This window comes from Perca flavescens, chromosome 3 (assembly GCF_004354835.1).
Source record: "Perca flavescens isolate YP-PL-M2 chromosome 3, PFLA_1.0, whole genome shotgun sequence".
In the NCBI taxonomy this organism is placed as follows: Eukaryota; Metazoa; Chordata; class Actinopteri; order Perciformes; family Percidae; genus Perca; species Perca flavescens.
This window is the reverse complement of record NC_041333.1, coordinates 17,167,553-17,180,264: the sequence shown is the minus strand read 5'-3', so window position 1 is coordinate 17,180,264 and position 12,712 is coordinate 17,167,553. Positions and strand designations below refer to the sequence as shown.

The following is a 12,712-nucleotide window of genomic DNA, read 5'->3' as shown; positions in this document are numbered from 1 at the left end:
GGGGCGAAAATGCCTTGTTGATGCTAGAGGTCAGAGGAGAATGGGCCGAGTGATTCAAGCTGATAGAAGATCAACTTTGACTCAAATAACCACTCGTTACAACCGAGGTATTCAGTAAAGCATTTGTGAAGCCACAACACGCACAACCTTGAGGCGGATGGGCTACACCAGCAGAAGACCCCACCAGGTACCACTCATTTCCACTAAAAATAGGAAAATGAGGATACAATTTGCACGAGCTCACCAAAATTGGACAATTGAGGACTGGAAAAATGTTGCCTGGTCTGATGAGTCTCAATTTCTGTTGAGACATTCAAATGGTAGAGTCAGAATTTGGCGTAAACAGAATGAGAACATGGATCTGTCATGCCTTGTTACCACTGGGCAGGCTGGTGGTGGTGATGTAATGGTGTGAGGGATCCCTTTCGCCTTCAGAACTGCCTTAATTCTTTGTGTCATTGATTCAAGAAATTGATTTAGATTTAGATTTAGAAATGTTGGCCCATATTGATAGGATAGGGTCAAACACGGTATTAGTATGGTGTTCCTAATAATCCTTTAGGTGAGTGTATGTATATATATATATATATATATATATATATATATATATATATATATATATATATATATATATATATTCAATTCATTCATTTACCCTAATTTATAATTTTCTCCTACTCAGTTCTGCTCTCTATTCACTCTCTCTTTCTGTCACCGATGTGGAAATAATATGAAATGCAATAAATGTAGGAGGCTTGATTGTCAAGGTCGCTTTTTGTTTCAGAAGTAAACACACATAATTTCTGACTAGGTGCAGCGGCTTTGTTCTGTTCACTGTTGCTGTAAACTGACATTTGTTGATGTTTTTCTCTTCTAGGTAGTGGGAGAGTGGCGCTTTAGCAAAATCCACTGTGACATCTTTGTCACTCTGGATGTGATGATGTGTACAGCCAGTATCCTCAATCTCTGTGCCATCAGCATTGATCGGTGAGTGCACAGATTGTTTAGGCCTTCCTCTTATGCTTTCTGCATGGATTTTCAATGGAAATGTTTAAGTGCATGACCATCAAAGCCCACATAATTTTTTTAGCCCACCTAAATGCCTTTTACAAACATGGATTTTACACTATACACAACACCTTTATGTCACGTAAATTGGTATGGGAGTACATACCCGTCCTTATTACTTGCCGCCAGATGTTACAGAGTTATAAATGTGAATTTGTCAAATTGCGTGTGCATAACCTGTGGTCGTGGACTCCTGCCTACAGTCAGCACCAACTTTAATAAAGAAGTAGTGCCGGGTATAACATAAACAATACTGTACAATAAGGCAGTATCTTTAGCTACAGACTTCAAACAATCAATCACAAACAATCAATCAATCACAAAAGTGGGAAAATCACAGGACCACCTAAAATGATAACACACTCAGTAATTAATGTAAATGCATACATAAAACAAAAATACATACCACAAAGGAAAACATTCACAAAATGAAACACATAAGCAGCCAAATAATAAATTACATCGGGCTAACAAAAGAAAAAGGCTCCACAAACAACATACGCAGTAGTAATAGCATAATCAATAAAATATGATGATATGATAAATGGCACAATAAATTACTTAAAGGGTGGTAAACATTCTTTAAAAAAGCATCTAATTTCCATATGACTTTTAGCTCATCTGCTTGTGATGAAAAATGTATTTGGAAACGTACCACATCTGTAGAAAAAGCATCAGTGGGGTAAAAGAAATTACAGAAATATATTTAAAGAATAAATTAACAGCTGTTAAAAATCTTGTTTTGCTGATTTCCAATGGTTTAACTGGCCTCAGTGCTAGAGAACTGTCCTCCAGTCAGTACACTCCAACAGTGCAACAGAGCAGACATCTTGCACTGCAACCATTGGTGTTGCTGGGTGTGGTCAGACGTGCAGCAGACTTTAAACTTTTAACCAGAGAATGCAGTAGAACACTACTTTTAGGCCTGCTGTTAAGTTTAAGAATGACTCTTTAGTAATCATTGAAAGTAAATATTTATAAAGGCCCTAAGTGCCTAAAATACCAGTCTATGACAGCACCTATGTCACAAGACCTCCTTCACCTGGAATAATTAATGACTTAATAAATCCACTTATTTAGTTGGTTAACTGGCATGATGACTTATTGATTCATTCATTGAGAATATGTAAAGCTCGAGCTTTCAATAAAGAACTGTAATCATGTAATGTTGACAACTAGAACATGTATTAAAAGTGGGAGAGCTTGGTTTGCTCTACGTGACGTCTGAAGAATACCAAGGACATAACATTTCCCAGGTTTTCATTTTTATGGAGTTCTGTTAACTTTAATTTTACATGATTTTCTGCTTGGCTGCATTACTCATCTTAAACCCAAAATAAATATTCACCATGGTCACACACAGAGACAATATCAACTCTTACTAAATTGAATGAATTAGAATGCAAAAGCTTAATAAAAGCTACTCTGAATAATCTCCCAGTAGATCATTGTTTGCATGTGTCTGAAATGAATTTTACATGCAGAGAGGAATAGCATCTAAATTAACATTTATATTATTTATCTGACTTGTGCCTGCTTGCTGTGTAGGCTACACAGTATGCTAATTGCTAGAAGGATGAGTGTGACAGTAGCACGAGTTGCTTTCCCAGGCTGTATAATGCCGATTTTGTAGTTAGTTCAGATAAGAGTCGCAGACAAATGTGTTTCCTTTTATCAATTCAGCTGCTCCAGGCAGCACTGTAATGCATACATCAAAGGATTGGTTCTTTTGCTACTAATTTTGTTTTTATTAACCAAAGTAAACGTGTCGGAAACTTAATTTTTGCATTTTGTGAACGCAGAGCAGAAAAGAGGATTGTTAGTTAATCTATTGTTAAAAAAATAAAAAATAAAGACACCAACAGCAGTTGGAGTTGGCCATTCCAGTCAGTAACTCACATCCTCTTTATAAGCCAACGACTAATAGGCATAAGACAAAACTGCTTTTGTGTAGGAGGTGATATGAATATAAACATGCCAAATGTTTTTTTAACAGAACTCAGATTGCCAATAAGCACACTTTCCTATCAAAACGCTTCAGGACGCGATCAGTGAGTCATAATGTGCACTAAAATATTTTACAAGACAATTATGTTAGAGCAGTTAGATTTTAGTGACTTGTGGCAAGGCAAAAATATGTTCTGTAGTTTTTGTTAATGCAGTTAGTCATACAAACACTACTCCAAATAGCATGAGAAACTGTTTAACATTTGAATATAAACTCTCAGCTGTCAATAATAATCCCTTCTATGTAAAATGTGAAAAAGATCATCTAAAAACAGCTATAATAAAATAACACAGGTATAATATACAAGAATAAAAGTTACAGTGCAGTGTAAGAATTTAACTTTTTTTTTTTAAAAGCAGCATGTAACAACGCATTATGTAATAACAACCCAATATGTAATAACAATGCAATATGCTATAACGCATAATGTAATAAAACATCAATATGTAAAAAAACGTCAAAATGTTAAAATGTAATAAAATGTCAAAATGTAATGCATTTTCACTTCATTATGGAATAACACCCGCATTATACAATAAAAAATTGTGATTCAGGAGCAGGTAGACAAAAAAAAAAATCTGCCCGTCAGAAATAAGGCCTTGCCCCAGCACTAGGCATTATTACTTTTGGGCCAATTGGAGAGGCTTATTTTACCCAAGACCTTAGTACAATGTGTTGCACAATCCATGACAACATACATGACGTAATAAAATTACCTTAGATATCCTGACTTGCTTTGTATGTTTGCATAAAGAAACCCAAAGTCACCTAAAAGCTCAAACCAAATTGCACAGAAATCAATGCATGAGACACTGTAAAAAGCTATGCATTTCCTGGTGATTACAGCAAGCTCACTAATAAGGTCAACCAATGTAACAAGTTTAAATGATAAAGCATTTCCTGGGAGAAAAACACTACCTCTTCTTGTAAACTGCAGCCCATAGCACATATCTGTTTCCAAAGCGCCGGTCAAACATCAAAAAGGATCTGATCAAAGATGACAGGCAACATTTCTTGGTTTTACCACTTGTAGGCTTCATGTTCCCTGTCCTCTTTTGAGCTAAAATCCATTGATGAAGAAAGAGAACTATCAACAGTAAGGCGATACATTAAGCCTTAGGTCCTCAAATTGAACATGAATAAATTCAAACCATACGTTGCACTATTTTATACAAAAATTCTTTTTCATGCTTTCCGTGTTGTCTTGTAGAAATACATTCAAATTAAAGTACCTATTTTTTCTTCACCCCTTACAGCTACACTGCAGTTGCAATGCCAATGCTGTACAACACTCGCTACAGCTCCAGGAGAAGGGTCACAGTAATGATCTCGGTGGTGTGGGTACTGTCTTTCGCCATATCATGTCCCCTATTGTTTGGCCTAAATAACACAGGTGAGAAAGCGTGTGATACATATAATAAACATTTCGTCAGGGTGTGAGACTAAATTGGTGGAGCAATAGTGGTGCAGTACTGAATTATTCACGAGTACATCCATTGCACAGTACAGTACAGCATACATTGTAGACACATATACATTGTGAAGATAGCTGATGTATCTTTTAAATGCTTGCCCATATTTGCAATTGTACTAAAGCAGAATCTCAATGTCAGCACCGATGTGCAGCATTGCACACTGTACAGAATTGTGTTGCAGAAGTACATATGAGCTACCCATGCAATAAAAATGTTACTGTACTTCATACTGACACAACTACTTTAAGCGAGGCATAGCCCTTTAGATTATTCTACAGAACAGAGGTTTTTTACAGAGGATTACAGTTAAAGGGCTTCTCAGACGTGTTGCTGATCAGCTCCTATGGCTCGATTCCTGTCTCTTTGAAGCTCCACTCATCCCTTTGAGTGCCTTGATGTAACGACATTTCTGCCGGAACTCAGATGTGTGGATTTGTGAGCCTCACAACCGCTTTCAAGTGAGTAGTGGCTGCAGAGACCACCAGCAGGAACCACTGAAACGGAAGCAATTAAGATTTGTTTTTAAGCTTTCGCAATCTATGTTTAAAATATTTTTGTTAATATTTTTTTTAACTGTGGATGGAAAGCAAATATGTCAGATGTGTCTGTATGATCATTTCAAACACATTATCACAACCTCAGATTTGTGTCGTAAATGGACTGCCTTGTACAGTATATTGTGCTTTTACCCAACGCGCTTTACAAAGGGCCTCTCATTCACCCACACGCAAACACTCTCACACACACAGTCGCAGGTTTGTGTGCAGTTGGGGTTCGGGGACAGTTCAACATGTCGACAGGTGTTTAAAATTAAAGAGGTATTTAGTATGTTTCTTCCATAAAAGGGATGGCTTGGTAGAAACCGATGAAAGAAATAATGATCAAATTTGAAGGCCGAGATATGCTGACGGCTCAAGCTCCAAAAACAGTGTATCCTCGATTTCCAGTAATTTCCACGTCTTTTAAACTGAACGGGGTTATTTACTCTAAAAGGATTATTTCCTGCCAGAGATACAGAAGATAAACTGTTCTGAGTACGAGTCCTCCTCACAAGGTAACAGAATTTCATATGTGAAATCGGACTGCTCCTTTACAGTTTTTTTGGATAGCTTACACACTAAAATTAAAAGTAGTACACTAATAGCAAAACCTTACACTCAAGAAGCAAAACATCAGCCCATATTTGCACAACTATAAGCCTATTGTCAACCTCACACTTGTTGCAAAACTCTACACACAGTGATTTGCAAAACACTAAACACACTTAACATACATTACACACAAAAAATCTGTCATGAAGTCACTTCCTTGCAATACCAAAGCACTGACTGTCAAATTACCGCACCGTCCAACCAATTGGTTCAACACAGTCATCAGGTGTGCAAACACTTGTTTGCCTAATTGTAGACACAGGTGAGTTCATCGGTCTTCAAGCACAATGGAAAGAGTCAGAGAAAGAGTAAGACGAGGAGGAGAACGAGGAGAACGAGGAGGAGGACAAGGAGGAGGAGGAAGGGGAGGAAGAGGAATCAACAGAGGAAGAATCAACAGAGGAAGAGGAAGAGATGGAGGCCATGCTGGAGGTAGAGGTAGAGGTAGAGGTAGAGGAAGAAGAAGAAGACAAGAAGGTGCTCAAAGAGGACCGAATCTGACAAATGAGATCCGCGCAACACTGGTTGACCACGTTGTCAACCATGGTCTGACGCTGAGGGAGGCTGGACTGCGAGTACAGCCAAATCTAACCCGATACACAGTGGCAAGTGTGATAAGAACATTTCGACTGGAAAATAGGTATTGTAAAAATATCATCATATCAAATACATCTGCACGGTTTCAGTAACTGCTTACAGTACTGTATTCTATGCACTATCAGCACTTCTGTTACCTTTTCCTGTGAAATTACTGTACTATTGTATACTGGGTTTTTTTCTACATAGGATTGAGGGTCAGGCACGACAAGGGGGAAGGCCTCCTATGTTCACAGAACAGCAAGAGAGGGAGATAGTAAACATGGTTTTGGCCAACAATGCTATAACACTCAATCAACTCCAAACTAACATTGTCAATAACCACAGCAGTTTCAACGATATCCATCATGTCTCAACATCAACACTGGCACGCATCCTAAAAAAAATAATATTCAAATGAAGCAAATTTATCGAGTGCCTTTGGAGCGCAATTCCGACAGGGTGAAACGACTGCGGCATGATTATGCAGAGGTATGTATTCACTTTAGCAGTGTGATCTTGCATACTGTCTCATAATCTTTTACTGTACTGTAATATGTATACTACATCTACACTGAACTACACAATTTTGCCTGACACTGTTCTTCAGAGAGTTTTATGAATGGATGGAGAGGAGATCCAGCATGAGTTCATTTACGTAGATGAGGCTGGGTTCAACCTGACGAGAACACAAAGGAGGGAAAGAAACATCATTGGCCACAGGGCTATAGTCGATGTCCCAGGGCAACGTGGGGGTAATATAACACTCTGTGCAGCCATTACACAGAATGGGGTCCTCCACCGCCATGCCCATATGGGCCCTTACAACACAGTACTCATACTTACATTCTTGGACCAATTGCACAACATAACAGCAGCAAATCAAATCGATCATATGCAATACATTGTTGTCTGGGACAATGTGTCTTTCCACCGCTCTGCTCTGGTTCAGAACTGGTTTCAGCAACATCACATTTCACCGTCCTATATCTTCCACCATACCCTCCATTCCTCAACCCTATAGAAGAGTTTTTCTCGGCATGGCGGTGGAAGGTATATGATCTCCGTCTCCAGGCTGAGGTACCCCTCATCCAAGCCATGGAGGAGGCCTGTGACCAGATGGAGGTAGCAGCAATGCAAGGATGGATTCGTCATTCAAGACGTTTCTTTCCAAGGTGTCTTGGTAATGACAACATTGCCTGTGATGTTGATGAAATTCTCTGGCCAAATGCAGCTAGGCGAAGAGACAATGTCTAGTTTTTTTTTTTACAGTAAACTTACAGTACAATACGTAAAGTGACATTTTGTTACAGTATTATGAATCTCCATGTCAACATTTTGGGCGTGTTGAGAAATAAATGAGTTTCTTCAGTCTGCAACATTGGTCTTGTGTAGTGTTTGGTGAATTTACATTATATTTGTACTTTGTTGATGATAGCCTACTCTAATCATAGGGAAGTAGAAGTGCTAAAAGTGTTTTAGGTTTATCACAGAAGAGTGTAACTCGTGCAAACAGAGTATAGTAATGTGAAACGTGTGTGTTTCATATGGTAACAAAGTGTGGTTTTAAAACAAAAGTGTTTAAAATATAGTTTTTACAAGAGTGTTTAAATATGCAAAGGATCTGTAGTGTTTTGCTAATTGTGTGTGGTTGTGCTAATTGTGTGTAGTGTGTTTGAAAATCATGCTTAAGCAATCCAAAAAAACTGTAATAGACAACCTGCTATACTTCCTGAGCCACAGCCACCCTGAAGTGTGAAGATAACAAGTTGTTACTGTGACATGAACTACACAATTACTGTGACATCTACAGTATCTATGACGACTCTGGTGTTATCTAAATCTGTGTGGCAACAATTGTCTAATCTTAAATTAACGGCTCTGTGTGTGTGTGTGTGTGTGTGTGTGTGTGTGTGTGTGTGTGTGTTCTGGTGAGAAGGGAGCCAGTGATGTAGCTCAGGGCAAATTTGGCTGGCTTTAAAAGTAAATCAGTGAAATCTAAAATTAACAGGCAACCAGTGCAGGGAATCTCAAATTGGGGTGATATGATCTCCACATTTGGCACCAGATAGAAGCCCTGTGGCAGCCTCCTGGATCAGCTATAAGGCAGTTCTGAGTGAGGTTGGTTGGTATTACAGTAAAAGGATTGCAATGGTCTAAGCCAATAAGAAGGAGGAGGTGAAAGAAAAAACAGTGAATGACCTCCGGGTGGGGGGAGTATAGGAGTTTTTTCAAATCAAATTAAAATCAAAAAGCAACCTTTGGTTTTTAGATGCAAGTTTAATTGAAACAAAGTTCTCCATTTTATTGTAGAACGTTTTCCAAAAGGCACAGCAACAAAAACAAAACTACATAAAACTATTTTAGTTGGAACATAACATGCAGTCTGAGGCCTTTATTCATTCACCCTGTGCTTATCTCCACAGCTACTCGTGATGATACTCTCTGTGTGATCGCCAATCCGGCCTTTGTGGTATACTCCTCCATCGTGTCCTTCTATGTTCCCTTCATCATCACTCTGCTGGTTTATGTGCAAATTTATGTGGTCCTGAGGAAGCGCAGAAAACGTGTCAACACCAAACCGAAGCAGCGCGTTTGTCAGGATCCTGACCCTGATGTGGCCACTTCGCTGAAGGTGAGCTTGCAATATGGCTGCTGTTTACTACTAATGCTTTTCAGCTTTAAAATGAAACTGAGATTGACTTACAACTTTAATTATACCATATACCATAGCTCTGTGTTTCTGAACATTTTAGAATCATGTCTTTTTCCATAAGTTTGAGAAAAAAAAACAATCAATCATTTTCTCAACCCAATTTTACTTGGGTTAACTAAATGGTTTTATGGATGGGCTTTGCATTACATAACCTAACGTAAAGGGGAAAACCAAGACAAGAAGAGAATTGATTTTTCTTTGGAAAAACAGTGGACAACATTCAAGGCAAGAGATTTAAAGGTCAAGGCTCAGTTACACCTAAGGCATTTTAAGTGCCCCCCCCACCTGTATGTAAATTAAATACTCTGTAACTGGTTCCATCCAGGAGACCAATTTTAATCCCACTGTAATGTTACATTTACTGGCACGTTTCACTATTGCTTTATATATGTGTGTGCGTGTGTGTGTCTGTGTGTGTGTGTGTGTGTCTGTGTCTGTGTCTGTGTCTGTGTGTGTGTGTGTGTGTGTGTGTGTGTGTGTGTGGGGGGGCATGGGAGGTTGCAGGGAATAATATAGACTCCACATTACTATATAATTTAATGATCTGCGAAGTCGTTATATGGCAGCATATTGAAGGATTATGTACATAATCTTTATGGAGGAAAAGAACATAATTTGTATAAAGTTCCACTTATACTGTTGTATTATTGGATGAGTTTGCATCATCTTGGTAAAATAGCCAAAAATGTCTTACACTGTTAGGTAAATGGACCTGCAGCTGCAGTTGAAGCTGCGGATCAGATTCTTGCTAAACAGCCTTTCTGTACCAGAAAGCCTCATTTAACCTGGGAGGCTGTGGGACCTGTGCTTAGACAGCCCTTTTGCCAGTTATGCTTTGACATTGTACCCTCTCCTTGCCTGACATAGCTGTTTTCATTTCAGGATAAGTGCACTCATCCAGAGGATGTGAGGTTGTGCACCATGATTGTTAAATCTAATGGGAGTTTTCCTGTCAACAAGAAGAAAGTGGTGTGTGCTCTTTTTTTTGTTCCACTTTTTTTCTAAAAAGTTTAATTGTTGGAAAAATATTTGTTTTGCCTGCAAAAGATTTAGCAATGTGTCACCTTGAAGTTTTCCTCCATACCAAATATAGCTTGAAAAGGCACCTTTCTGCTTCTGTGAGCACAGCAAAACTAAATTAAAGACTGAAAGTGTGATCTTTTCTTATCTGTTTATTGCCTGTTATTTTAAATGTCACCTATTGCCTAACTAAAAAATGGCCATCTGAATCCATGGTTTTTTTGCTCATCCTGACCTTGCTTAGATATTCATCAAAGATGTAGTCAATGAGGGGGAAGAACTGGAGCTGGATGAGCTGAACAACAGTGGCAGCAGCCAGAAACAGAAGCAGCAACCACAGTGTGCTCTTGGAGACACTCCGGCCACCAGCCACCAGCTTTTGATGCCTAACAAAGCCAACGCTAGCCCCTGCACTTCCACACCTCCCACACCTCCTCAGGAGCGCCAGAAAGCAGAAAAGAATGGCAATCCTACCAAGGAGGCCCCAAGGGATCCAGCACCCGTTGTGGCCAAAGCCTTCCAGACGCAGGCCTTACCTAATGGCAAAACTCAGACCTCTGTGAAAACCATGAGCAAGAGAAAGATCTCCCAGCAGAAGGAGAAAAAGGCCACTCAGATGTTAGCCATCGTCCTTGGTAAGTTGGTTTAATTGTAATAGATTTTTTTCATTTCACATTTTTTTCATTTCATTTCATTATTTATTTGTTATAAATAATTTACAATCAGTAGCATTAAAGTTTAACAAAATGCTATTTAATCTAATATGCACATCGAAGTGGAACTGACACTGTGTGATATGAAGCATTTCCACAACCAAATAACTATGTTTTTGTTATAAACTTCACACATGCAAAACCATGCAGTGGTTACAACATGAAACCAGCGGGGGTACTGTTCAAACTCATCAAGACTAAATATTTGTTTCTCTTCTAATTTACCACAAGCTAATCATGTAATGTACAATTTACAAAAGCAGTTTTTCTTTTGCACAAGCCCCCCGCCCTCTCTGGTTCTTGGCCGACTCTGCTTGTGTTGTTATTTCCATTTCATTGTTTTTTGGTAAGAACTAAAACAAAGCTTGAAGACAAGACGGGGAATGATGCAACAAAAAGAAATCGTTCTGATACTTGCATTTTAGAGTTCAACTCCATTTTTACCCATACCTGGGTGTTGAATAAGAGACGGCTTCTTCTTCACTCTTCTGATGTTCTTTTTCTAATATTCCCATTTTTCTTGTATCTCCTCAGGTGTATTCATCATATGCTGGCTGCCGTTTTTCATTACACATATCTTGAACACCCACTGCACAAAATGCAAGGTTCCTGCTGAGATGTATAATGCTTTCACTTGGCTGGGCTACGTGAATAGTGCTGTAAATCCCATTATATACACCACCTTTAATGTCGAGTTCAGAAAGGCATTCATTAAGATCTTGCACTGCTAAACTGCAGCATGACTTGTCTGATCAGACTGAGGGAAGAGCGATAAATAAAAGCATCTCTTCTGGCGAATACCTCATCCTCAAGGAAAAGGCACCTTGCAAACTGCGATCTGCTTTTTAAAGTTATGGAGCTGAGTGACTGAAAAACTGAAGTGTCTTATTGAAAGGCATGTTGGCTCTACAGTACATGTGAATTGTTTGTGGAGTCCTGTTCTCCAAATCACTGAATGTAAAACAAGAAATGTCTGTAACAATGACCTGTTTCATGGAGAAAGGGCAAATGTAACATTGTTCTCTAAAATCATTGTACTTGTCACATAAGGAGCCATCTGTGTATACCACACACATACAAGTTGCAAACTGCTATTTATTGTGTTTATTCATGGTGGAAATTTTCTACAAATCTTATAGATATCAAGTCAGTGTTCATTGCAGTGTTAAAACTGATATGTGAGCTCTTAATCTTAAAACCTATTACTGATTAGAATGTGTTAAAGACGAGACAATTTACTTGCTGTATGATGTGGCTATGCCAATATCTACATATTTGCAATTTTATAAATTGAAAAATCACATATTATTATTATTATTATTATTATTATTATTATTATTACTGTGATAATTATTGTGATTATTATTTGCTGTACATAGTTTTCTTAAAACATTAACTGTGATTATACGCCTGCAAGGAAATGTGATGCATGCTACACTGCTCCTCTACTTGACTTCTCATGAAATGTACGTATGTTTAACATAAAATTACAAAAGATTTCAAATAAATGAAGTTCTGAGACACTGTTAAGTGCCACATGAATATCAGTGTTTGCCGTGTGTATACAGATACACTCATAAATGTATTGACATTACTCAGCAGCCTCTCTCATTTTTTCCCAGGTATGGTTTTCAGTTTGAGTAATGTTGTTTACTGGAAGTAACTCTGAGCACTGCTGCAGTGTTGTTCCGTGGAAAACTAATGACCGGTATGTGGACTTTGCAGCTTTGAGGTATAATCATGTGGATGTGTGCAACCCCTGAAGCAGCTCCCCGGGGCCTTTGCTGAGTAAGAATGAGGTGAACTTGGCAAAACTGAAATAATAGATACAGCAATTACATCTGTGTGTTGTTTTGGCCGACAAATCCTGCATTTTATTTCAGTTTAACAATAAACACATAATCAACAAAGAAATGTTAATGTTTTGATGAATATCAGCCAGAGAGCACTGTAGCTTAAGTGAAATCACAAAACTCTGTAATTGT

At 38.4% G+C, this 12,712-nt stretch overlaps 1 protein-coding gene across 1 annotated transcript in view; it reads left to right on the top strand.

The window, feature by feature from the left end:
* Positions 1–11,458, top strand: part of drd2a (dopamine receptor D2a) — a 45,037-nt gene extending 33,579 nt beyond the window's left edge. Inside the window, exons 3-8 of the mRNA XM_028573677.1 lie at positions 878–987; positions 4,333–4,469; positions 8,705–8,913; positions 9,877–9,963; positions 10,259–10,649; positions 11,262–11,458. Coding sequence (XP_028429478.1) covers positions 878–987; positions 4,333–4,469; positions 8,705–8,913; positions 9,877–9,963; positions 10,259–10,649; positions 11,262–11,458 — 1,131 coding nt within the window. The remainder of the gene's footprint in view (positions 1–877; positions 988–4,332; positions 4,470–8,704; positions 8,914–9,876; positions 9,964–10,258; positions 10,650–11,261) is intronic.
* Positions 11,459–12,712: the final 1,254 nt, after the last annotated feature.